We start from the raw sequence: 26,702 nt of genomic DNA, 5'->3' as shown, positions 1-26,702 counted from the left end.
AACATGCTTTTCTCACCGCTTTTCTTTGACATTGTACTAAAGATTCTAGCCATGCCAATTAGGCAAGAAAAGAAGAAAAGACATCCAGATTGGAATGTAAGAAGTAAAAATATCACTATTCAGATTCCATTATCTTGCATATAGAAAATCCTAAGGAATCCACAAAAAAACTACTAGAACTAGTAAGCTCAGCGATGTTGCAGGATACAAGAGATAGATATATTTTTTAAATTGTATTTCTATATTCTGGCAATAAGCAATCCAAAAATAAAATCAAGAAAACAATTCTATTTAGTATAATATCAAAAAGAAATTAACAAAGGAAGTACAAGACTAGCACACTGTAAACTACAAAACAACCTTGAATGAAACTTAAAAATAACTAAATAAATGATAAAGAAAGACATCTTGTGTTCCTGGATTGGAAGACTTAATATTGTAAAATATACAGTATTCCCCAAGTTGATCTACATACAGATTCAATGCAATGATGATCAAAATCCCAACTGGCTTTTTCTACTTTTTCCCCAAATTGACAAGTTGATCCTAAATTCATATGGAAATGCAAGGGACCCCAAAGAGCCAAAACAATCTTGAAAAAGAGTAAGTTAAAATATTCACATTTTGTGGGACTACATCAAGCTGAAAAGCTTCTGTACAGCAAAGGACACCATCAATAGAACAAAAAGGTACGCTACAGTATGGGAGAATATATTCATAAATGACAGATCCAATAAAGGCTTGACATCCAAAATATATAAAGAGCTCATGCACCTCAACAAACAAAAACCAAATAATCCAATTAAAAAATGGGCAGAGAAGAGGCAGAGCAAACATTGCGGCGTGAGTAGGACAGTGGGAATCTCCTCCCAAAAACATATATATTTTTGAAAATACAACAAATACAGGTAATCCTAAAAGAGACCAGAAGACATAGGACAACAGCCAGACTACATCCACACCTGCGAGAACCCAGTGCCTGGTGAAAGGGGTAAAATACAAGCCCCGGCCCAGCGGGACCTGAGCGCCCCTCACCCCAGCTCCCGGTGGGAGGAGAGGAGTCGGAGCAGGGAGGGAGAGGGAGCCCAGGACTGCTAAGCACCCAGCTCTAGCCATCCGCACCAGAGCGCACACACAGTGCATGCGTGGAGGGCTGGAAACTAGGGAAACAGGACAGCAAGACCTGTGAGCGGGTCCCGAAGCTGGTGCCCCTGTGACAAAGAAAAGTGAGTGCTTTTTGAAAGTCTTAAAGGGACAGGGATACCACAGCTGGATGGAAGCATCCTCGGTCACAGTCCAGCAGCTGGAAACTCCAGGGAACTCCGGGCGCACTAACCACCTGGGCAACAGCTCTGAGACCCCTCACGGAGGTAAACAGCCAAACAGCCCCCCGTCCATTACCCCTCCAGGGCCCCGCCATAGCAGAGGAGCAGCCTGCAGCTGGCCACGCCCTCATCAAGGGAGCTTCCTCCATACCGGCCGGGCAAGATACAAAGACCCAGTCTACACACAATTGCCCAACATGAGCCACTAGGGGTTGCAGTTGTCCCAGTAAAGAAAGGGCAGGAGCAAGTGAAAAGCCTTGGCCCTCCCAGCTGACAGAAAGTCAATAGCTCACCATTGCACCTATCAACATGCAAAGGCAAAAAAATTTGATCCAGACAAGACTAACCCAGACAGCTTCGACATCTGCTACATCTTCCCCTGAGAAGGAACCTGGGGAGATAGATTTAACCAGTCTTCCTGAAAAAGAATTCAAAACAAAAGTCATAACCATGCTGATGGACTTGCAGAGAAATATGCAAGAACTAAGGAGGGAGAAAAGAGAAATAAAACAAGCTCTGGAAGGACTTCAAAACAGAATGGACGAGATGCAAGAGACCATTAATGGACTAGAAAACAGAGAACAGGAACGCAGAGAAGCTGATGCAGAGAGAGATAAAAGGATCTCCAGGAATGAAAGAATTTTAAAAGAACTGAGTGACCAATCGAAACGGAACAATATCTGCATTATAGGGGTACCAGAAGAAGAAGAGAGAGAAAAAGGAATAGAAAGTGTCTTTGAAGAAATAATTGCTGAAAACTTCCCCAAACTAGGGGACGAAATGGCCTCTCAGACCACAGAGGTACACAGAACTCCCACGACAAGGGATCCAAGGAGGGCAACACCAAGACACATAATAATTAAAATGGCAAAGATCAAAGAAAAGGACAAAGTACTAAAGGCAGCCAGAGAGAATAAAAAGGTCACCTACAAAGGAAAACCCATCAGGCTATCATCAGACTTCTCAACAGAAACCCTACAGGCCAGAAGAGAATGGCATGATATACTTAATGCAATGAAACAGAAGGGCCTCGAACCAAGATTACTGTATCCAGCACGATTATCATTTAAATATGAAGTACGGATTAAATAATTCCCAGACAAGCAAAAGTTGAGGGAATTTGCCTCCCACAAACCACCTTTACAGGGCATCTTACAGGGACTGCTCTAGATGGGAGCACTCCTAAAAAGAGCACAGAACAAAACACCCAATATATGAAGAAGGGAGGGGGAGGAAAAAGATGGGAGAGAAATAAAGAATCACCAGACTGTGTTTATAATAGCTCAATAAGTGAGTTAAGTTAGTAAGACAGTAAAGAAGCTAACCTTGAACCTTTGGTAACCACAAACTTAAAGCCTGCAATGGCAATAAGTACATACCTTTCAATGATCACCCTAAATGTAAACGGACTGAATGCACCAATCAAAAGACATAGAGTAACAGAATGGATAAAAAAGCAAGACCCATCCATATGCTGCTTACAAGAGACTCACCTCAAACCCAAAGACATGCACAGACTTAAAGTCAAGGGATGGAAAAAGATATTTCATGCAAACAACAGAGAGAAAAAAGCAGGTGTTGCAATACAAGTATCAGACAAAATAGACTTCAAAATAAAGAAAGTAACAAGAGATAAAGAAGGACATTACGTAATGATAAAGGGCTCAGTCCAACAAGAGGATATAACCATTATAAATATATATGCACCCAATACAGGAGCACCAACATATCTGAAACAAATACTAACAGAATTAAAGGAAGAAATAGAATGCAATGCATTCATTCTGGGAGACTTCAACACACCACTCACTCCAAAGGACAGATCCACCAGACAGAAAATAAGTAAGGACACAGAGGCACTGAACAACACACTAGAACAGATGGACCTAATAGACATGTATAGAACTCTACATCCAAAAGCAACAGGATACACATTCTTCTCAAGTGCACATGGAACATTCTCCAGAATAGACCACATACTAGGCCACAAAAAGAGCCTCAGTAAATTCCAAAAGACTGAAATCCTACCAACCAACTTTTCAGACCACAAAGGTATAAAACTAGAACTAAATTGTACAAAGAAAGCAAAAAGGCCCACAAACATATGGGGGCTTAACAACATGCTCCTAAAGAATCAATGGATCAACGACCAAATTAAAATAGAGATCCAGCAATATATGGGAACAAATGACAACAACAACACAAAGCCCCAACTTCTGTGGGATGCAGCAAAAGCAGTCTTAAGAGGAAAGTATATAGCAATCTAGGCCTATTTAAAGAAGGAAGAACAATCCCAAATGAATGGTCTAATGTCACAACTATCAAAATTGGAAAAAGAAGAACAAATGAGGCCTAAAGTCAGCAGAAGGAGGGACATAATAAAGATCAGAGAATAAATAAAATTGAGAATAAAACAATAGCAAAAATCAATGAAACCAAGAGCTGGTTCTTCGAGAAAATAAACAACATAGATAAGCCTCAGGCCAGACTTATTAAGAGGAAAAGAGAGTCAACACAAATCAACAGAATCAGAAACACGAAAGGAAAAATCATGACAGACCCCACAGAAATACAAAGAATTATTAGAGAGTACTATGAAAACCTACATGCTAACAAGCTGGGAAACCTAGGAGAAATGGACAACTTCCTAGAAAAATACAACCTTCCAAGACTGACCCAGAAAGAAAGAGAAAATCTAAACAGACCAATTACCAGCAACGAAATTGAAGCGGTAATCAAAAAACTACCAAAGAACAAAACCCCCGGGCCAGATGGATTTACCTCGGAATTTTATCAGACATAAAGAGAAGACATAATACCCATTCTCCTTAAAGTTTTCCAAAAAATAGAAGAGGAGGGAATACTCCCAAACTCATTCTATGAAGCCAATATCACCCTAATACCAAAACCAGGCAAAGACCCCATCAAAAAAGAAAACTACAGACCAATATCCATGATGAACGTAGATGCAAAAATACTCAACAAAATATTAGCAAACCGAATTCAAAAATACATCAAAAGGATCGTACACCATAACCAAGTGGGATTCATCCCAGGGATGCAAGGATGGTACAACATTCAAAAATCCATCAACATCATCCACCACATCAACAAAAAGAAGGACAAAAACCACATGATCATCTCCATAGATGCTGAAAAAGCATTTGATAAAATTCAACATCCATTCATGATAAAAACTCTCAACAAAATGGGTATAGAGGGCAAGTACCTGAACATAATAAAGGCCATATATGATAAACCCACAGCCAACATCATACTGAACAGCGAGAAGCTGAACGCTTTTCCTCTGCGATCGGGAACAAGACAGGGATACCCACTATCCCCACTGTTATTCAATATAGTACTGGAGGTCCTAGCCATGGCAATTAGACAAAACAAAGAAATACAAGGAATCCAGATTGGTAAAGAAGAAGTTAAACTGTCACTATTTGCAGATGACATGATATTGTACATAAAAATCCCTAAAGACTCCACTCTGAAAATACTAGAGCTAATATCAGAATTCAGCAAAGTTGCAGGATACAAAATTAACAAAAATCTGTGGCTTTTCTATACACTAACAGTAGAAAGAGAAATCAGGAAGACAATTCCATTCACAATAGCATCAAAAAGAATAAAATACCTAGGAATAAACCTAACCAAGGAAGTGAAAGACCTATACCCTGAAAACTATAAGACACTCTTAAGAGAAATTAAAGAGGTCACTTACAAATGGAAACTCATCCCATGCTCTTGGCTAGGAAGAATTAATATCGTCAAAATGGCCATCCTGCCCAAAGCAATATACAGATTCGATGCAATCCCTATCAAATTACCAACAGCTTTCTTCAATGAACTGGAACAAATAGTTCAAAAATTCATATGGAAACACCAAAGACCCCGAATAGCTAAAGCAATCCTGAGAAGGAAGAATAAAGTGTGTGTGTGGGATCTCACTCCCCAACTTCAATCTCTACTACAAAGCCACAGTAATCAAGACAATTTGGTACTGGCACAAGAACAGTGCCACAGACCAATGGAACAGAATAGAGACTCCAAACATTAACCCAAACATATATGGTCAACTAATATTCGATAAAGGGGCCATGGACATACAATGGGGAAATGACAGTCTCTTCAACAGATGGTGCTGGCAAAACTGGACAGCTACATGTAAGAGAATGAAACTGGATCACTGTCTAACCCCATACACAAAAGTAAATTCAAAATGGATCAAAGACTTGAATGTAAGTCATGAAACCATTAAAGTCTTAGAAAAAAGCATAGGCAAAAATCTCATGGACATAAACATGAGTGACCTATTCTTGAACATATCTCCCCAGCAAGGGAAACAAATGCCAAAATGAACAAATAGGACTATATCAAGCTGAAAAGCTTCTGTACAGCAAAGGACACCATCAATAGAACAAAATGGTATCCTACAGTATGGGAGAATATATTCAAAAATGACAGATCCGATAAAGGGTTGACATCCAAAATATATAAAGAGCTCACACACCTCAACAAATAAAAAACAAATAATCCAATTAAAAAATGGGCAGAGGAGCTGAATAGACAGTTCTCTAAAGAAGAAATTCAGATGGCCAACAGACACATGAAAAGATGCTCCACATCGCTTGTCATCAGAGAAATGCAAATTCAAACCACAATGAGATATCATCTCACACCAGTGAGGATGGTTACCATCCAAAAGACAAACAACAACAAATATTGCCAAGGTTGTGGAGAAAGGGGAACCCTCTTACACTGCTGGTGGGAATGTAAATTAGTTCAACCATTGTGGGAAGCAGTATGGAAGTTCCTCAAAATGCTCAAAATAGAAATACCATTTGACCCAGGAATTCCTCTTCTAGGAATTTACCCTAAGAATGCAGCACCCCAGTTTGAAAAAGACAGATGCACCCCTATGTTTATCACTGCACTATTTACAATTGCCAAGATATGGAAGCCACCTAAATGTCCATCAGTAGATGAATGGATAAAGAAGATGTGGTACATATACACAATGGAGTATTACTCAGCAAAAAGAAAAAAACAAATCCTACCATTCGCAACAATATGGTTGGAGCTAGAGGGTATTATGCTCAGTGAAATAAGTCAGGCGGAGAAAGACAAGTACCAAATGATTTCACTCATATGTGGAGTATAAGAACAAAAGAAAACTGAAGGAACAAAACAGCAGCAGAAGCACAGAACCCGAGAATGGACTAATAGTTACCAAAGGGAAAGGGACTGGTGAGGATGGGTGGGAAGGGAGGGATAATGGCTGGGGGGTGGGGGGGGGAGAAGGGGGTATTACGATTAGCATGTAAACTGTGGGGGGCATGGGGAGGGCTGTGCAACACAGAGAAGAGAAGTAGTGATATTACAACATCTTACTATGGTGATGGACAGTGACTGTAATGGGGTTTGTGGGGGGGACTTGGTGAAGGGGGGACCCTAGTAAACATAATGTTCCTCATGTAATTGTAGATTAATGATAACAACAAAAAAATTCACATTTCCCAATTTCAAAACTTACTGTACAGCTGTAGTAAAAAAAAAGAAAGAAAGAAAGAATGTGACACTGGCATAAGAACAGAAATAAAAATCAAGGGAGTAGAATTATGAGTCTAAAAATACACCCTAACATTTATGATCAATTGATTTTCAACAAATGTGCCAAGGCAATTACATGAGTGAAGGAACAGTTTTTTCAACAAATGACACTGGAGCAATTTGTTATCCATAAGTAAAAGAATAAAGCTGGATCCCTTCCATATAGCATACATAAAAATTAATACAAAATAGCTCAGAGATCTGTATTTAAACATTAAAACTGCAACTCTTAGAAGAAAACGTAGGAGTAAATCTTTTTGACCTTGGATGAGTCAACAGCTTCTTTGATATGACATCAAAAGCACACACACAAAAAAGAAAAATAGACAAATTGGACTATATAAAAATTAAAGCTTTTGTGCTTCAAAAGTCACAATCAGGAAAGTAAAAAGATAACCTACAGAACTGGAGAAAAATTTTGCAAATATATCTGATAAGGGATTGGTGTCCAGAATATATAAAGAACCATTACAACTCAACAATAACGAGATAAATAACCAAACTTAAAAATGGGCAAAGGATTAGAATAGACATTTTTGCTAAGAAGATATGCAAATAGCCAATAAGCACATTAGAGAAATGCAAATAAAAACCACAATGAAAGAGCAGTTCACATTCATTAGGATGGCTATAATCAAAGAGACAGTAATTGGAACCCTCATACATTGCTGGTGGGAATTTGGAATGGTGCAGTCTTTTCGAAAAATAGTTTGGCAGTGCTCCAAAATGTTAAACATAGTTACCATATAACTCAGCAATTCTATTTCTAGTACATACCCAAAAGAGTAAAAAATGATGTCCACACAAAAAGCTGTACATGAATATACATGGTAACATTATTCATAACAGCCAAAATCTATAAATAACCAAAAATGCCTATCAACTGTTGAATGAACAAAATGTGGTATATCCATAAAATGGAATATTATTTAACCATAATAAGGAATGAAGTACTATTACATGCTGCAACATGGATGAACCTAAGTGAAAGGAGGGAGACACAAAATACCATATATTGTATTATTCCCTTTAAATAAATTGTCCGTAACAGGTAAGTCAACAGAGGCAGATAAGTATATTAGTGATTGCCCAAGGCTGGGGGAAGTGAGAATGGAGAGTAACTGCTAAAGGATATGGGGCTTTTGGGGTAACGAAAGTGTTCTGGAATTACATGGTGATGATGGTTGCCTGCCTTTGTAAATACACTAGAAAACACTAAAGGGTGGAATTTGTGGTATGTGAATTGGGAAGGGAAGGAGGAAGGAAAGAAAAAAGGAAAAAGGAAATAGAAAAGAAGAAAAGAAGGAAGAAGACAGATCAGATAGATGGAAGGAATGGAGTGAGGGAAGTGGGGAAGAAGGAAAGATAGATAAATAAAGCCGGTCAGCCAGCCAGCCATAAGTCAGTATGGCTCACATGGGTTTTTAATCAAAACCTGCTTACCATATTAAATTCAAACTTTTCCACAGGCTTGAGTGATTCTCCATGATCTTATCCCACACAGACTTATTTACTTGATTCCAACATGAATCTAGCCAGTTTCATTTCCACAGCAGGCTTATTCTTGCCTGAATGGTATTGCTCATATTGTTACCTTAACTCAGAATAACTTTCCTCTTCCCTGCCATGTTTCTTACTTCATTCTCATCTTTTAGAAGTCAAAATTAAAATTAAGTGCTGCCTACTTTGAAGTTGCCTCTGAACTACTACATATGGATAACACTGCAGGTTTTTTGAGTGTAAGCTCTTTGAGAAAAAAAAGCAGTAGTTTTCCTTTTAGAGATCCTAAAAAATGCTCAGTACTTGTAATTTAGGTGATCCATTCACTTAAATTGCTTTTCAAAAAAATTCTTTATTGTTAAGTTTCAATAGATAGATAGAATTGATATGTAATCATTACGGGTGTTCAACCCATTATAAATGATTATGTGTCAGAGTGCTGGCTATCTACCATAGTTCAATTTCCCTTCTTCCATAGTATCTGGACATATTTGTATGAAGTGATGTATGTATCTTCCAGGGCTGGCCAATAAAACCTGCCATAGTTTTTTTTTCATGCTCTCTCCCCCTTCCTTTGAGTAGTAATGGAAATGAATGAGCACCTTCGTAGCCATGTTTTGAAGATGACAGAGCCTGCTGTCAGCATAAATCCCTGAATAATCTTATGGAGGAGAGCTGCCTACTGACCTAAATACTCGCTCTTCTCTGTTTAGTCCTTTAAGTAAACTTCTATTGTATTTGAGCTATTGCCTGTTTGAGATTATTTGTGTTAGCAGTCTAGCATCCCAAATTAATATAGTGTACTCCTAAAGGATTTTTCTTTCAATGATTCCTCCACGGCCTACAAAATAAACTCAAACTCCTCACCTACTCTGATCTACCTTACTGATTTTTTGTCCTCCAACTGCTTGGCTTCATTCATCCTACATTTCTACTATACAGAACATGGTTCTATAGATATTCCACATTTACCTCTGTGTTCGCTTGGAATGTTCTTTCATTCCATCTTCATACATCCAAACTTAATCAGTTTTTAAGACCTGCAAATGCTACTTCTTCCAAATGAAGCCTTCTCTGATTCCTCCAGATAAAAATAATTTATCCCTATTATAAATCATATGATTTTATATTTCTCTCTCATAATAGGTCTCTTGTTTTTCCTTTACCAATAAATGTTTTAATATCTACTGGTCTATATACTTTTAAGGGAAGGATCCCTATCTAATTCATGTTTATATAGTCTTAAGTACCTAGTAAAGTATTTTTACAGAGCAGGAATTCAATAAATATTTATTAAATGTAAAAGAATAATGAGTTAATTGAATATCAATTCTCCTAAATATTCCTACTACCATCCAACTCAGATTAAAAATATCCACTATGAATATCAGCACAAACTGTCCTTATTATTACAATTTTCAAATTAGTAGAACTGGATTTAATGTGATTTTATCATTTGGATCATACACACAATTGGGCTCATAATAAAGTCATACCTGGCAGTATCCAATTTTGGGATTCCTATATGCATAAGCAGTGAGTACCCGCCTCAGAGCAGATATGCCAGTGTCACTCTGAAAGGCTGGGTGTTCAGGCAGGGAGCGACGCAAATCACGCTCAATTTCTTCAGTAGCCAAGTTGCAGGTCCCTAAGGACAGCTCAACCACTTCAGCATAATAGCCAGGATTAGCAGCCATGTCATTAATGGCACCTGAAAAGATGACTGCATTAATATACAAAAGAAGAGGAATATAATAAAGCTACTACTTGCATACATGCATGAAAAATTGGATTACCTTTAAGTTTAGATTTATACTTAAGTAATATTCAAGTCAACAAAAGAAAAGAAAAAGCTTTACGCTAGAATCTGTAATACCAGGATAGCAATCTTATCCAACACAATAACATTTCCATGGACTATTTTTTTCCTCTTAACTTTCCTCTGACAGTGGAGACAGAGATCACCTCCTCCCCCATTAGCCATATCTTGCCTAATAAACTAATCTGCTCAGACATGGATGTGTGGATATATAGGTGAGTACATATAACTACCATACTCTCTATCACGGTCTAAATTCATGATGAGGAAGACTTTGTCCTAGCCATCTCTGTAATTACTTTTATTTAGCTTAGTGCATAACTCCTAAAGGAGCATAGTTAACATCTGTTAAATGCATAAAGTGAATAAATGTAACACCTGAAAAAAGCATCCACAGCTCTCCTCTTAAGGTCTCTGGAATCCCTCTTACAACCAGATCTTGAGTCTTTTTGGTCCGAAACATGCTAACACCACGCCCACATTCTGCAAATAGGATGTTCCATGACTGTTCCTTCATCTTTTCTTTCAACTATAACACATATTCAAAGCAACATGGAGAGAAATTAATTTCTTTCAAATCACTTGATAACTCATCACCATGAAACAACATCTATTGTTGAAAGTCAAATTCAGGATTCACAGAGAAGCCAAATACCAGACCACTGTTACCACAAAAATCTTTTAAATCCATGTGAGCATAACAGTTTTAATTTACTATTTTAATTCTTCAGCAGCTAAACACATATAAAAATGGGAAAAGCATTACACATAGGAGGTAAAGCTTTGGAACATCATTCTCACAAAAATCACCTTGATATTAGGATTGGTTATTGGAAATCCATGCAAATAGGACCCAATGTTCAACTTTCATCTGTTGTCTTAATTCTTGATAATAGTCTTTGTGTAATGGAATCAAACAAGTCACACACTAGTTGAAAGGAAAAGAGGGGATGCAAATTCAACAGTCCAAGCAGGTGTCTCTTATAGAGTAAGTGGCTTTTTATGGCCAGGTTTTTGGTGGGCTTTTTGAGGGGAGGGATCAGGGAAAAGGTGGGTTTGTGGCTTGCTAATGTGTCCTCTGGAGAATGCTTGAAGCCTGGGTAAGATGAAATCTAGGTCTCTCTGGGATGGTGGATGGGCTTACTCAAAAAGGGGTACTCATGTCCAGATTCTATCATTAGTACCTGCTAGAAGACCTCTTCAGCTACCCCCTCAAAAATTTTTCAGTTGTGGTACCTACTAGTCTGCTCTAAGATTTTTATTTTTGACCGTTTCAGTCCACAGATTTAAACATTTTGTTTTCCTACCATTTTGGAATTAAGAGTCTCCAAATTCTGAGGGTGAAATACTGTCATTAAGGCTTCGGTGTTCACAGTTCTACTGCATTCTCTCTTACATGTCAGAGATAGGACCTCAATATTATCAGATGGGTCTGCAGAATCAGAACTAATAGGAACCTGAAAAAGAAAGAATGTAATTGGCCCAAATGTATGTTTAAAAGTTCCTGCAAGAAGAAAAAGTGCTAATGTTTTAGCTATCATTTATAAACCACAATCTATATACATAACAAATACTGAAGCAATGTCTCCTTGTTTTTCTTTGAAAATTAGAGATGTCAACAAACCAAAGTCTAAAACAGCAAGTTGAGGACTTCAGTGAACCCACTCCCCCACAAAAACAACAAAATATTGGGAAAAGTTTTAAAAATAAAACAGTTCAGATCACCAGAAGACAGCAAAACTGAGAAGCATCAATTCAAGTAAAACTAATGAATGTTGGTTAAGAACACCATTCTCTGAAGTTTTAACCTGAGGCTATTCCCTTTTCATCTTTCTCCCAAACTCAGAAGTGTGGTAGTCATGAAAGTCAGCATTATCACAGCCAATTGATCTTTTGGAGCTTCATTAAAATCTCCACCCCTAGAACACAGTCAGTATTCTGAGCAAACTAGTAGCTCCTTGGAAAATCTCCATTCTTAGGGTATTATTATCACTTGATTTGATATGGAGCTCAGCCCTATGAAATAAGCCCTGTCCCGAGGGCATTTTGGAAAACCTGAGCATTCTGCTGATAACATCACAGCTGCCTAAGGCTGTGATTTCAGGTGGGGCAAACAGGAGCCTGGCTAAAAATTGAAAAGACCTGGAGAACCAAATGGCTACAGGGAACTTTAAAAGGTTCCAACATATTCTTTGGGATCTAAAAGTGTGCATGCATGTTCAGGGTGCCCAGGAAAAAAATGACATAGGAGAAACCCCCAGTCACTCAACTCTGGCTACCTTTGGAAGTAAGAAATGAAAGCTAAGGCTGATTTATAAACTGCCTAAAGTTTAAGGTATACCTTCACACAAAGATCCCCTTGGTAAAAAGTAGAAAACTTAATGTTCAAGTCACTTAAGTAACTCTTCTGACCCATTATTGGATGATGACTAATTTATACTGCCTCAGGGGGTGAGGCAATATAATTAAAACAAGGCATAAAAATAAAAACTAGAACTATAAAAGAGAGAAACCAACAGAAAATGTCCCTGAGGTGTCCCAGTTGTTGGATTTTGTAAACTAGGAATGTAAAGCAGGTATTATAAATATATTCAAAGAACTAAAGGAAACTATGTTTTAAAGAAATAAGTACCCAGTTAAAAAGTGGACAAAAGATCTAATGAGAGACCTAACCAAAGAAGATATAGAGATGACAATCATATGAAAAGATGTTCAACATCATGTCATCAGAAAATTGCAAATTAAAGAAACAATGAGATACCACTGCACACCTATTAAAATGGCTAAAATCCAAAACACTGACAAGACCAAGTGCTACTAAGGCTGTGAACAAGAGCTCTCATTCACTGCTAAGGGAAATGCCAAATAGTCCAGCTACTTTGGAAGATGGTTTGGCAGTCTTACAAAGCTAAACATAGTCTTACCACACTATTCAGCAATTGTGCTCTGAGGCATGTATCCAAATGAGCTGAAAACGTATGTCTACACAAAATCCTGCACAGGAACGTTTACGGCAGCTTTATTCATAATTGCCAAAAATTAGAAACAACCAAGATGACCTTCAATAGGTGAATGGATAAACACCATGGTATATCCAGATTATGCAATGTCGTTCAGCAATAAAAAGAAGTGAACTATCAACAAAACTGAGAATTGATTTTTTTAAAAGACAAAATCGACAAACTTTTCACAAAACTTACCAAGAAAAGAGAGAGGACTCAAATAAATACAATTAGAAGAGACAGTATAATTGGTATCACAGAAATACAAAAAATCATAGAGACTTCTATGAATGATTTTATGTCAACAAATTGGACAACATAGAAAAATGGACAAATTCTTAGAGACATATAACCTACCAAGACTGAATCATAAAGAAATAGAAAATTTGAACATAACAGTAACATGTAAGGAAATTAAATCTGAATCTAAAACCTCCCAACAAAGAAAATCCCTGAACCAGATGGCTTCATACATGAATTCTGCCAAACATCTAAAGAATTAATGCCAGTCTTTCCCAAACTCTTCCAAAAACACTGAAGTGGATGGCAATGCTTCCAAATCACTTTACAAGGCCAGCATGCCCCTAACACCCAAGCCAGATAAGGGTACTACAAGAAAACTACTGGCCAAAATCCCTGATAAATACAGATGCTAAAATTCTCAACAAAATATTAGCAAACTGAATTCAACAGCACAGTGAAAGGATCATACACCACGATCAAATGGGATATATCCCGGGAGGCAAGGATGGTTTAACAAAGTGGTTATAGAGAGAATGTACCTCAACATAATAAAGGCCATATATGACAAGCCCACAGCTAACACCATAAAACATGGAGAAAGGCTGAAAGCTGTCCCTCTAAGATCAGGAACAAGATAAGGGCACCCGCTCTCATCACTTCTATTCAACATAGTACTAGAAGTCCTAGTAGAGCCATCAGTCAAAATAAGGAAATAAAATGAGTCCAAATCAGGAAGGAAGAAGTACAATTCTCTGCTGATGACATGACCTTGTATACAGAAAACCCTAAAGACTCTACTAAAAAACTGTTAGAACTAATCAACAAATTTAGTAGTTTCAGGATACAAAATCAATGATGCTTTTATATACTAACAGTGAACTATCTAAAAAAAAAGAAATAGAGGAAACACTCTCATTACATTAGCACCAAAAACAATGCAATACTTATTTATAAATTAAACCAAGGATGTGAAAGATCTGTACACCAAAAATTGTAAAACACTGATGAAAGAAACTGAAGACACAAATAAATGGATGGTATCTTGGGCTCACGGATTGAAAGAATATTGTTCAAAAGTCCATACTATCTCAAACCACCTAATAAATTCAAGGCAATCCCTACCAAAATTCCAATGGGATTTTTTTCTTAAAAAACAACACATTTATTTAGAAAAATAAACTGAAAATGCTGTTTGGTATATTTTCCCATGAAGCATAGATAAATGGCTATAAAAAACTGTTATATGTCAAATACAAATTACAAATGATATTTTTAATTAAGAGAACAAATAGATGTCTGACACAAATGTTTAGGGTACAGTTCACTGTACTTGACTTCTTGGCTATTATGATATAAAAAGATCTTCACTGAAAAAAACTCTAGATTCCTTTGTCATTCATTTGACCACACAGATGCTTTTTCATCATTATTCTGTACTTGTTTATTAATCTGAAATAAGTTCATTTTTTACTAGATAACTGATTTTTTATAGGAGAATGAGAAATTGATATTTGGAGATTTTTAAGTGTTCGCTTTTTGCACTCTTCAAAGAAACTGCCTGTTGTGGCCTCAAAACTCCTGGGACTATCTGTGCAAATAACAGCACACATCATTACCCTGAATGGAAGTGACAGTGCAAATATGGAAGTGAAGTGAGAAATAATCAGTGAGAACTGACCTCCCCCTCTCTCAACCAATATTGGCTGAAGGACTGAGTGCAGAAACTTTTCAAGCAATTGACAACAATGGTGATATTCCATTATGGCTTTGAGGGTGTACATGAGCTGGCAAACATCCTCTCTGCAAACAGCAACATTGTGTCCTAGCACTGTGCATTACTGCAATGCTCCTCTGTTGTTTTCTTCTTGTCTACATATTTTGAGATGCTGAGTAATTCTGGCTAGAGATACTTCTCTCTATACTCTCACCTTCCTAAAAGATAAATCAATTTATAATTTACTAGCTTAATAGTTGAATATACATTTTCTAGGATTCAAATATGGAAATATTTATTTTCATGGTTGAAATAAGATGGGTTTGGTTTGGTTTTGGTTATTATTTTGGTTTGGTTATTATTACGGGCTTGCTTGTTTAGTTGTACTTGTCATCTATTTTTTTTAAGTATGGGGATTTTTCACAGAAATAGAAACAAAATCCTAAAATTTGTATGAAACCAGAAAAGTAATCCTGAGAAAGAAGAACAATGTCAGAGGCATCATACTTCCTGATTTCAAACAATTCTACAAAGCTATAGTAATCAAAACAGTATAGTGCTGGCATAAAAACAAACTCACTTGTAACAGGAATACATTTGATAATCAGGCATATAGTGTCTGAGCAAAATCCCATCACATGAGGAAGCAACACAGATTGTGGACTCTCTAACAGGTATTCTTAGACTTGTTTGGTTTTTGGTATCTGCCTCTGGCATTAGAAATAGCATATGGCTTCTAATAGTGAAGGAAAGGCAGGGTGAAGATTATTATTTCTTTATGTGTTAAACTTTTTTACAAAATACTAGATTGAAATTGGAATATCTCATAAACTCATCGGAGTTGACCTGTAAAACCAAAAATTACAACCAAAAATGCAAAGAAATGGCTAACCTAAATATCAGAAGCTTATGTTAAAACAGGCTCCTGTTCATAGTCTGTAATTTAAAATTAGTACTAATTTTATTTTCAATAAAATTTCTGGTTTCCTAACTGAAATAAATCTACACCCCACAGCTAAAACATCTATGTCTAATTTATATTATGATCACAGGAAACATTACTTTATCCTTATTAAAGCAAACAAAAACCAGTTGTATGGGTTAAACTATTATTCTTATCTACATTATTGTGTAGGATTAGGAACCCATTACTTCTAATTAAGAAATTTAGAGAGTTAAGATAGTGATAGTTATGAGAACTAATGAAACAAATGTTTATATATGCTTTGACAATCTGTAGAAAATATTTGCCCTTCTAAATACTTTAAGGAATAGCTCAATTTGTACTTCTTCTTGACTTTCATAGTTCCTATGATCCACTTACAATGCAGTTCCAAAGCATTAAGGGACCTTCAGCAGTACTTTCTCCTCTTCTGTTGCTTTGCTTCAAACTAAGCTAAAAGGGCCCATTTTTCTTTCATTTGGTAGTTTTGAAAAATTACCATATCTAGTAATATTTCTTGAGTATATGTGTCAATAAAAAGATTAATGTGTTTCCTAAGCACTTACTACAATTTTTTAAAACCTGTGTACATACCCAGATTTTAACATAACTTAATAAACTGTTAATTTTAATGGACACATTTAAAAATTTGGACAGACCTACTATTAATGCACAATCCCAATTACTTCTGGGAGCATATGTCCTTTATATAACATTCTTAATGCACTCACAGGAAACATTTCCTAAAGCTCTTCCTGTATTCATATTTAGATTTCTTGATTTAGACTTCTTTTTGAGATTTAGATTGAAAAGTCTTATTGTCTGTGCAAAATTTACCAGATTTGGTAAAATCATAGAATATGATTTTTCCTTCTTCTTTTAGTGCTCTAGGTGTAGCTATAGAATAATGTAGCTACAATTCCTGTCATTCAGAAATCAAACGTAACTAGCTCTTATTTAAAAAATCTTCTCTCTACTAACTTTTAAAATGTACTATCATTAAAGCTAGATATATATGGATAATGCTAAAACAAATCAATATTCTTCATCATTGCTAAGATAATAATTAAGTGAAAATAGAATGTTGTAACAATTAAAGAAAATAAATATGCAAGCAAACCAGTATACTATTATTTTCTACTTTTCATTATTAAAACCTCTAATAAAGGGTAAAACAAACTAGAAAACCTTGGGACTCTTTGACATACATCTGAAAAGATAGTAAACTCATTTTGAAACAAAATTCATGACAACTGATCACACCCGCTACTAGAGGCATCTAAGAGTTTTCAGGGAAAACATTCCAGTTCTTCAGGTTTAAGAGACACAGGTAAATTAAAGGAGAAGGGAAAATAAGTAGAGCATTAAGTCTAATACACTGACCAAGTCTGAAATGAAACAGGACAGGAAAAATAGTGATATAGGAGCATCAGTAGAGAAACAACCAAGATTAAATCAGATTTTACTTGTTTCCTCATATCAAACTAAGGAATATCCTTGGCACATACTTGAAGAAAATGAAAGATTAGAAAGTTGGGGCATGAAAACTCTTGATGGCCAACATGAAGGTTCTGTGTCTGGAACTGAGGTATATTACATGGTTTCATAGTACTTTTCTATTATCAAAAGGAAAGTTAGTCTTACCAATACTGCATTATAATTGACTTGACCTAATTTTGCAGTCTCTATTCTGGAATGAGAGGTAAAAGCCTCCGTGATCTGATCCAAGGAAAATAAATAAAACCTGTAAAGTCAATGTTGATTTTTTATTCAATTTTAATTAAAATATTGTTACAATGTGATAAGTTTAATCAATCGACTAAAACATGGACTTCCTAAGCATTGAAAAAGAAAATGAATTTGAATTGAAACTCATACATTTCTATGAAAGACACATTAAACATCAAAATCTGGCTGTTAACCACCCTTTGCCAAGAATATTTGCCTTCTCTTATATTTTACTAGTAAATGCATATGCCACTACTTTGCTTGATGCTAGATTATGTAAATAAGGCTGACTTAATCAATATTAAATAAAAGATGTACTTAAAATTGCTGTCTTCTACAGCACTGAGGAGAGTGTTTTCCAAGGCCTTTTTGAATTCTCAAATATAGCTTGAGTTGTCAAAAGCCATGTTATGTGAAAGCGTAAGGTATATACATGTGATAAGCAGCAAATATAGTTAAAAAAGATTAAATGATAATTTTTTTAAAGTATGAGTTCCTAAAAAAGACAAAGTCCTTAATTCTTACTTCTTTTTATGATGTGATTTAGAGAATATAATTTCTTTGGTTTTAATCTTCAAAAAAAAGAACCTAAGTAGGAATAGATAAGTTACTATGAATTCCTTTTGAAGGAATGGACCACACAAAACACAAATGTTTTTTTCAAAATGATTTGATCGCTATATAATTACCTCAGTGCTAATATCATGATATTGAGTTGAAGCTGCCCCACACTTGAGCCTCAGTTTTGCCACCAGTTTCTCGAAGTCCTTAACTTCACTGAAGCGAAAAGCTGTTTTTCCTCTGATGCTAATGATGACAGGTTTGCTGGAATCATTTGTCTTGTCTACCGCTAAGACCTGAAGGGTGAAAACAATTTATAAAAGAATCACATTTTCCCTTGTTGCTGTGGCACCTTCAGACACAATGTTTAGCTTACTTTTGTGGCTAAAGTTTTGGTCTATGGAATGATTTATTAAGAAACAGACTTTGGATACTCACTGTACTACTAATACAAACGACCTCAGTGCAAGTTACTTTACTTCTCAAGGAAAAGGTTTAATAAACATGTATCCTTTAAATGATAATAGAAATGTAAGATTTCAGTGTTACAATGCTGAGATTTTATTTCTGACTTACACAAAAGTTATCAATCCTATTCTTTCTTACTGTATATACCAGATGTAATAGTCTGAGGTTTGGTATTCATGTCATAAATGTCTGAGTGATCATGCTCCATTTTAAGTTATCCTAAACCCTTATCTTGCTTATAAATTTTTAATTTTTGTTTGTTTTCACTTTCAATAAAAGCTAATAAGGCTCTTATCCTGAAAAAATAATGCTGAACTTAAACAATGGTTATTTTTAAATGAAAAGATGTTACATACTGAGTTTTTAATAATTTACAGAATTACAGGACATTTTACTCTGTGAATGACAGATTTTTCAAACTAAAAACCAAATTTATATTACCTCTCGTAGTGGAATGATTACATTACATAGATTGCCATCTTGGCTAGCAAAGCAGATATAGTTTTCTGAGATGCACATTTTTCCAAGAGTATTGAAGTGGCTGAATGGTACCCATAAGAAACACTCATGTACTTCTTTCAAAGTCTCTTCTTTGGGCAGCCTAAAAAAAGCATTAAACTGCTCACTGTGGGCTCGATTTTCCAGACCTCTGTAGGAAAGAAAAAAGACGGGAGGCTCCAATGGTGACTTCTGAACTATATGCATGCTTACAATGATTAATCTATATGGACTGTAAAGCAGGAAGATTAAACACTACATGCTATGTTCTTCAACAAATTATGAAATGGAAGAAACACACTGACTCCTAATAAATTCATTTTCTTTGTTCTTTTTTCCAGTTTTGTCCTATTACTAGATTATAATGCACAAAAGAGATGACATTGCTCTTCATACCATCTGTTAAAGGCATGATTTGCTGGAATATTATTATAATACTACTCTATATTCATAATATGTGAATATGGCTAAAACTGATCTTGGCAAACAATATTTTCATATCTAGTCATCAGAAAATCAAAACACCCAGTTCAAACAAAACAAATCATGGAAATTTATGGCATCAAAATTTAGATGGGAAGAATAGTGCAAAAAAGTATTTTTCAAATTAAGCAAAATTTTAAATGAATATTTCAAAGAAATCCAAAGTAGAGGCAAGGTAAAGCAATGAATGCACAGTATTGGGCACAGGATAGGTATCAATAAATGCAGATGACTTGTTATTGATACATAAATATATAAATAAAAAACAATCACTTAAAATAGTACAATTTCTCTAGAAACACTAAACACCTGTGCTAAGCAGTGATGCTACATGGGGTAGCAAGTAAATATGCAAGTTTTAACTCAAAGCCAACCAAGTTGAAACTAAAGTCACCCTTCTAGCATATACTATTTGAATATGTGGCATGTAATGTCTTTCAAAGTAATTCTGATGCATATGAACAGAAAACCACATAAATTTTTACCTCACAAAATTGTAATTTGGTAGGTTATTCCACTATTATTTAAAAGGATAAGGTCTATTTATATGAATGAAAGGATGTTCATGATATATACATATATATTTTTTTGGTATCATTAATCTACAATTACATGAGGAACAGTATGTTTACTAGACTCCCCCCTTCACCAAGTTCCCCCCACATACATTAGTCACTGTCCATCAGTGTAAGATGCTGTAAAATCACTTGTCTTCTCTGTGTTGCACAGCCTTCCCCGTGCCACCAACACATTATACATGCTAATCATAGGCCCCCTTTGTCCCTGCCCTCCTTCTCCGTCCCTTCCCACCCATCCTCTTCAGTCCCTTTCCATTTGGTAACTGTTAGCCCTTTCTTGGGTTCTGTGATTCTGCTGCTGTTTTGTTCCTTCAGTTTTTCCTTTGTTCTTATATTCTACATGAGTGAAATCATTTGGTACTTGTCTTTCTCTGCCTGGCTTATTTCACTGAGCATAATACCCTCTAGCTCCATCCATGTTGTTGCAAATGGTAGGATTTGTTTTCTTCTCATGGCTGAATAATATTCCATTGTGTATATGTACCACATCTTCTTTATCCATTCATCTACTGATGGACACTTTGGTTGCTTCCATTTCTTGGCTATTGTAAATAGTGCAGCGATAAACATAGGGGTGCTTATGTCTTTTTCAAACTGGGCTGCTGCATTCTTAGGGTAAATTCCTAGAAGTAGAATTCCTGGGTCAAATGGTATTTCTATGTTGAGCTTTATGAGAAACCTCCATACTGCTTTCCATAGTGGTTGAACTAATTTACATTCCCACCAGCAGTGTAGGAGGGTTCCCCTTTCTCCACAACCTCGCCAACATTTGTTGTTGTTTGTCTTTTGGATGCTGGTGATCCTTACTGGTGTGAGGTGATATCTCATTGTGGTTTTAATTTGCATTTCTCTGATGACTAGCGATGTGGAACATCTTTTCATGTGTCTGTTGGCCATCTGAATTTCTTCTTTGAAGAACTCATGATATATTATTTTAAAGGAGAAAAAAGCAGATTGTAGAATAATATGTGATGCTTAGTTCCATTCATGCTTTTTGAAAATATTTTTAATTCATGCATTAAAAAACCTAGAAAGATATATACTGAACTTAACTATTATTATTATGCTTCTGTATTATTTATAAATTATAGAATACATATTTGTAGAAACAATAAGCTGAAGCAATGAAAATACACCCTTTTAGAAAATAGTAATTTGGGAACTAACTCTAAATAAGCTATTGCTTTTTTTACTAGAATCAAAGGATTTAGATACAGGCTGTCTTAAAAATGCACATGGACAAAAATAGATTTTCAATATCTCATTTAAATACATACTTGGTAATAAGTAACTCATTCACAGAGAGCCTTTTAGAGGATATTTTAAGGGAAATTAAATGGCTAAAAAGTTTATGTTTATGGTGGCAAATCAAGGTCAGTACAAAAACAAACTCCGAACTATGATATAAACATAATTTTTTTTTTCTTATTTGTATTTATTTATTTATTTATCTTATTTATTTATTTGCTTGTTTGCTTATATATATATATATATATTTTTAACTTTTTTATTAAGGTATTATTGATATACACTCTTATGAAGGTTTCACATGAAAAAACAATGTGGTTACTACAATTTACCCATATTATCAATTCCCCACCCATACCCCATTGCAGTCACTGTCCATCAGTGTAGTAAGATGCCACAAATTCACTGTTTGCCTTCTCTGTGCTGCCCTGTTTTCCCCTTGACCCCTCACAGCATGTGTACTAAACATAATACTCCTTAATCCCCTTCTCCCTCCCTCCCCACCCACCCTCCCACACCCCTCCCCTTTGGTAACCACTAGTCCCTTCTTGGAGTCTGTGAGTCTGCTGCTGTTTTGTTCCTTCAGTTTGCTTCATTGTTATACTCCACAAATGAGGGAAATCATTTGGCACTTGTCTTTCTTCACTTGGATTATTTCACTGAGCATAATGTCCTCCAGCTCCATCCATGTTGTTACAAATGGTAGAATTTGTTTCTTTCTTATGGCTGAATAGTACTCCATCATGTATATATACCACATCTTCTTTATCCATTCATCTACTGATGGACACTTAGGTTGCTTCCATATCTTGGCTACTGTAAATAGTGTTGCAATAAAAATAGGGGTGCATATGTCTTTTTGAATCTGACAACTTGTATTCTTTGGGTAAATTCTAAAGAGTGGGATTCGCAGGTCAAATGGTATCTCTATTTTTAGTTTTTTGAGGAACCTCCATATTGCTTTCCACAATGGTTGAACTAGCTTACATTCCCACAGGCAGTGTAGGAGGGTTCCCTTTTCTTCACATTCTTGCCAGCATTTGTTGTTCTTAGCCTTTTTGATGCTGGCCATCCTTACTGCTGTGAGGTGATATCTCATTGTGGTTTTAATTTGCATTTCCCTGATGATTAGTGATGTGGAGCATCTTTTCATGTGTCTGTTGACCACCTGAATTTCTTCTTTGGAGAAGTGTCTGTTCAGCTCCTCTGCCCATTTTTTAATTGGATTATTTGCTTTTTGTTTGTTGATGTGTGTGAGCTCTTTGTATATTTTGGATGTCATCCCCTTATTGGATATGTCATTTAGGAATATATTCTCCCATACTGTAGGATGTCTTTTTGTTCTGTTGATGGTGTCCTTTGCCGTACAGAAGCTTTTTAGTTTGATGTCATCCCATGTGTTCATTTTTGCTTTTGTTTCCCTTGCTCTGGGAGATGCGTTCAGGAAGAAGTTGCTCATGTTCATATTCAGGAGATTTTTGCCTATGTTGTCTTCTAAGAGTTTTATGGTTTCACAAATTACATTCAGGTCTTTGATCCATTTCAAGTTTACTTTTGTGTATGGGGTTAAACAATAATCCAGTTTCATTCTCTTGCATGTAGCTGTCCAGTTTTGCTAACACCATCTGTTGAAGAGGCTGTCATTTCCCCATTGTATGTCCATGGCTCCTTTATTGTATATTAATTGATCATATATGGTTGGGTTTATATCTGGGCTCTCTAGTCTGTTCCATCGGTCTATTTTTCTGTTCATGTCCCAGTACCAAATTGTCTTGATTACTGTGGCTTTGTAGTAAAGCTTGAAGTTGGGGAGTGTAATTCCTCCAGCTTTATTCTTCCTTCTCAGGATCGCTTTGGTTATTTGAGGTCTTTTGTGGTTTCACATGAATTTTAGAATGATTTGCTCTAGTTCATTGAAGAATGCTGTCAGTATTTTGATAGGGATTGCATTGAATCTGTAGATTGCTGTATGTAGGATGGCCATTTTAACAATATTAATTCTTCCTATCCATAAGCACAGGATATGTTTCCATTTATTAGTATCTTCTTTAATTTCTCTCATGATTGTCTTGTGGTTTTCAGGGTATAGGTCTTTCACTTCCTTGGTTAGGTTTATTCCTAGGTATTGTATTCTTTTTGATGCAGTTGTGAATGGAATTGTTTTCCTGATTTCTCTTTCTGCTAGTTCATTGTTAGTGTATAGAAATGCAACAGATTTCTGTGTATTACTTTTGTAATCCTGCTGAATTCAGAATTAGTTCTAGCAGTTTTGGAGTGGATTCTTTAGGGGTTTTTATGTACAATATCATGTCATCTGCAAACAGTGACAGTTTAACTTCTTCCTTACCCATCTGGATGTCCTTTATTTCTTTGTGCTGTCTAATTGCTGTGGCGAGGACCTCCAGAACTATGTACAAACACGATTCTTAATCCTTATAAAGTCCTATATATAAACCATGCATACTGGGACCTAATTTTGGTAATAAGGTATAAAAAATTCACCTTTTTGATCTATTTTCCAGAAAAGCATGCAGGCTCAGAAAGGTATCCTTATGTATATAGATTTTAGGAATGGTTGAGGAATCAGTAAGAACAACTGTACCCATTTAGGGCTATGTGTAATCATACAACCCTCTAGGTCACTTGTTCTGGTCTGCTCATAGAACTGCAGCTTAGGTTCCTCTTACACTTTCCCATACAGTCTATATATACCCTTACTCTCCTTGCCACAAGCTGCTTCCACTAGCTATTTCTGCATCCTCTCCTCTCTCCCTCCCCTTTGTCATCCTCATTTCAGGTAACTGTTCTGAGTGTTGAACAGCATGAAAGGGCTCTGTTCAGTTTCAGCAAATCGAATATAGTGGCAAACAGCTATCAGAGATATTTTTGATGCAGGCACCAAAAATGATTAACATTTATCTAGTGCTTTGTATTTTACAAAGCACTTTCATATGCTACATTTTTTATTCCTCACAAGTGCCCCCGAAGTAGAAATGACAGAGGAGGAAACTGAGGTCCTGAGAGATTATGACTTGTCCAAGGATTACTATATTCTCATGCTAAAGACCATGCTCCACTAACTTGCCTCTTCATAAAAAAAGACTCTGTTTATAGATTGTTTAAAGATAAATAATACATTTAACAATTTCAGACCTGAAACTATCCAGACTATTCATATAGAAATTTAGAATTAGACTAACCACCCCTACAAAAATCTCTACATTTCAAAAGCACTGCAGGGCAAATCATACTGGGATCTCAAGAAATAATTTTCAAGCTTAACTTAACTTCTATTACTTCTTAGGATTGAATTTCATAAGAGAGGACACTATTTGTGAAAAACATATGAATGAAGTAAAAAAAAAACCACACTGATATTAACTCCAAAGGAAAACTATCATAGAACAGTTTAACTTTTTAATGCCTATCAACACTACCATTCTTCGGTCAAACGATACTTTAAAAAGTAAGTATTAATTCAGTTTTGAATACCTTTTGGTGATTTGTAGAGGATCTTCAAGGATTGGGTCATTATCAAATGTCTCCTTATCAAAAAGTCTCTTTATAGCATAGTTTGCCAGCTGTTCCATGAGAAGGTATGTTTGGTTAATATGCAAGAACATTGAAAAGTAGTGATTCTCCCCTTGGGAACACACATGAATACTCTCTGTTAGTATAACATTTGAAGTCTTTTCAAGTTTTGAGACTGCATCCCAGGAGATAATGAGTTTTACTGCAAATAAGGGTTATAAGCAGATATAATTAAATTTCTCAGTACTGATTAGTGTTTATCAATCAGGTGTTTTGAAACAATAATTAGCCACTTAAAAATGCGATGAGCAACTAAAATACTTTAGAATTCAAGATTAGTTAAAATTTTGAAGCATAAACATGCACATACAATAATTGATAATTCTAGGAACAGATATAACCTGAAAGAATTAAAAAAAATGATTCTGGTATTTAAATGTTACTTTACATAACTATGTAACCACTGATGTAAAAGTTATTTCTGTGCACCGTTTGATTCTTCTTTGTAGCTGTGTACTACAGCTTCTATATTTTCATTGTATGTTATACCATGGGCTGAAGAAAGTAGCTAGTTTAGAACAAGGGAAAGAAAGGAGTTAAATGCCAAATCACCATTGTCATTTAACATTCATTCACTTCCTACAATATGCAAGGAATTTGATACATACATCTAATGGTTCCTATGTTAAGCAAACAGTCTTAAAAGGAATTCTTTCTTTAGTGAAGGAAACTTTTTAATGCACACATTAATTACCCTTAATATCAATCCTATTATTTTATGTACAACCTAACATTACAGAGTTGATAGGTCAGTCAGCACAAGTTCAAAGTCATGGTAACAGAAACAACTTACTTTCTGATCCCAACAAATAAGAATAGAAGCTCAGAAAGTTGGTGCTAAGATAGAGCCAGCCCTGACAAGGAACCCGTCCTTTCCAATAACTGCATGAGTAATAAGTCACTAACTTCTCCTGCTCTGGTAAACCAAAACATTTTTCAAATTTCAAAAGGGCTTCTCGGAATTTCTCAGGATCATCTTCTTTTGCAAAAGAATGTTTTCCCTCCTCAGCAATTAATCCCTAAAGGAGAGAAAATATTTTCTTAAAATTAATCATTACCTACCAACAAAAATTTATTTCATCTCTTTAAACAGTTTATTGAATACAACTGTGTACATCTACACAGGTACATCTATTATATGCATATGTGTGTGCACATACATACTTCTCTTAGGACATAGGTGAACAGATTTTCTTTAATTTTGTAATTAGGCATTTTCTAATGCCTTACAAGTTGCTACCACAAATACAGGTGTGAAATATTCCTTCAATTGGGTTGAAGAGTTCATACAAATTCTAAACTCAAGAGATACTGAAATTAATATATCCCAAATAGCACACACAAGGGCACCAAGGACTAACCAATACCTTTACAATTTTCTT

General features: G+C 35.7%; 1 protein-coding gene across 5 annotated transcripts in view; it reads right to left on the bottom strand.

Annotated features, from left to right (window-relative positions):
• Window positions 1–26,702, bottom strand: part of TBC1D8B (TBC1 domain family member 8B) — an 81,022-nt gene that overhangs the window by 31,471 nt on the left and 22,849 nt on the right. For all 5 annotated transcript variants that reach the window (XR_005053905.2, XM_036991435.2, XM_073227344.1 and 2 more), the window contains exons 4-10: window positions 26,114–26,339; window positions 25,222–25,462; window positions 19,364–19,571; window positions 18,583–18,750; window positions 11,571–11,720; window positions 10,642–10,792; window positions 9,941–10,155 (exon numbers count right to left, since the gene is read on the bottom strand). Coding sequence is in view for 4 of the 5 variants with exons in the window: in XM_036991435.2 (XP_036847330.1) it covers window positions 9,941–10,155; window positions 10,642–10,792; window positions 11,571–11,720; window positions 18,583–18,750; window positions 19,364–19,571; window positions 25,222–25,462; window positions 26,114–26,339 (1,359 nt within the window). In the remaining variant the exon portion in view is untranslated. The remainder of the gene's footprint in view (window positions 1–9,940; window positions 10,156–10,641; window positions 10,793–11,570; window positions 11,721–18,582; window positions 18,751–19,363; window positions 19,572–25,221; window positions 25,463–26,113; window positions 26,340–26,702) is intronic.

This window comes from Manis javanica, chromosome X (genome assembly GCF_040802235.1).
Source record: "Manis javanica isolate MJ-LG chromosome X, MJ_LKY, whole genome shotgun sequence".
Classification (NCBI taxonomy): Eukaryota; Metazoa; Chordata; class Mammalia; order Pholidota; family Manidae; genus Manis; species Manis javanica.
The sequence above is the reverse complement of the archived record's forward strand: the minus strand, read 5'-3'. Positions and strand labels throughout refer to the sequence as shown.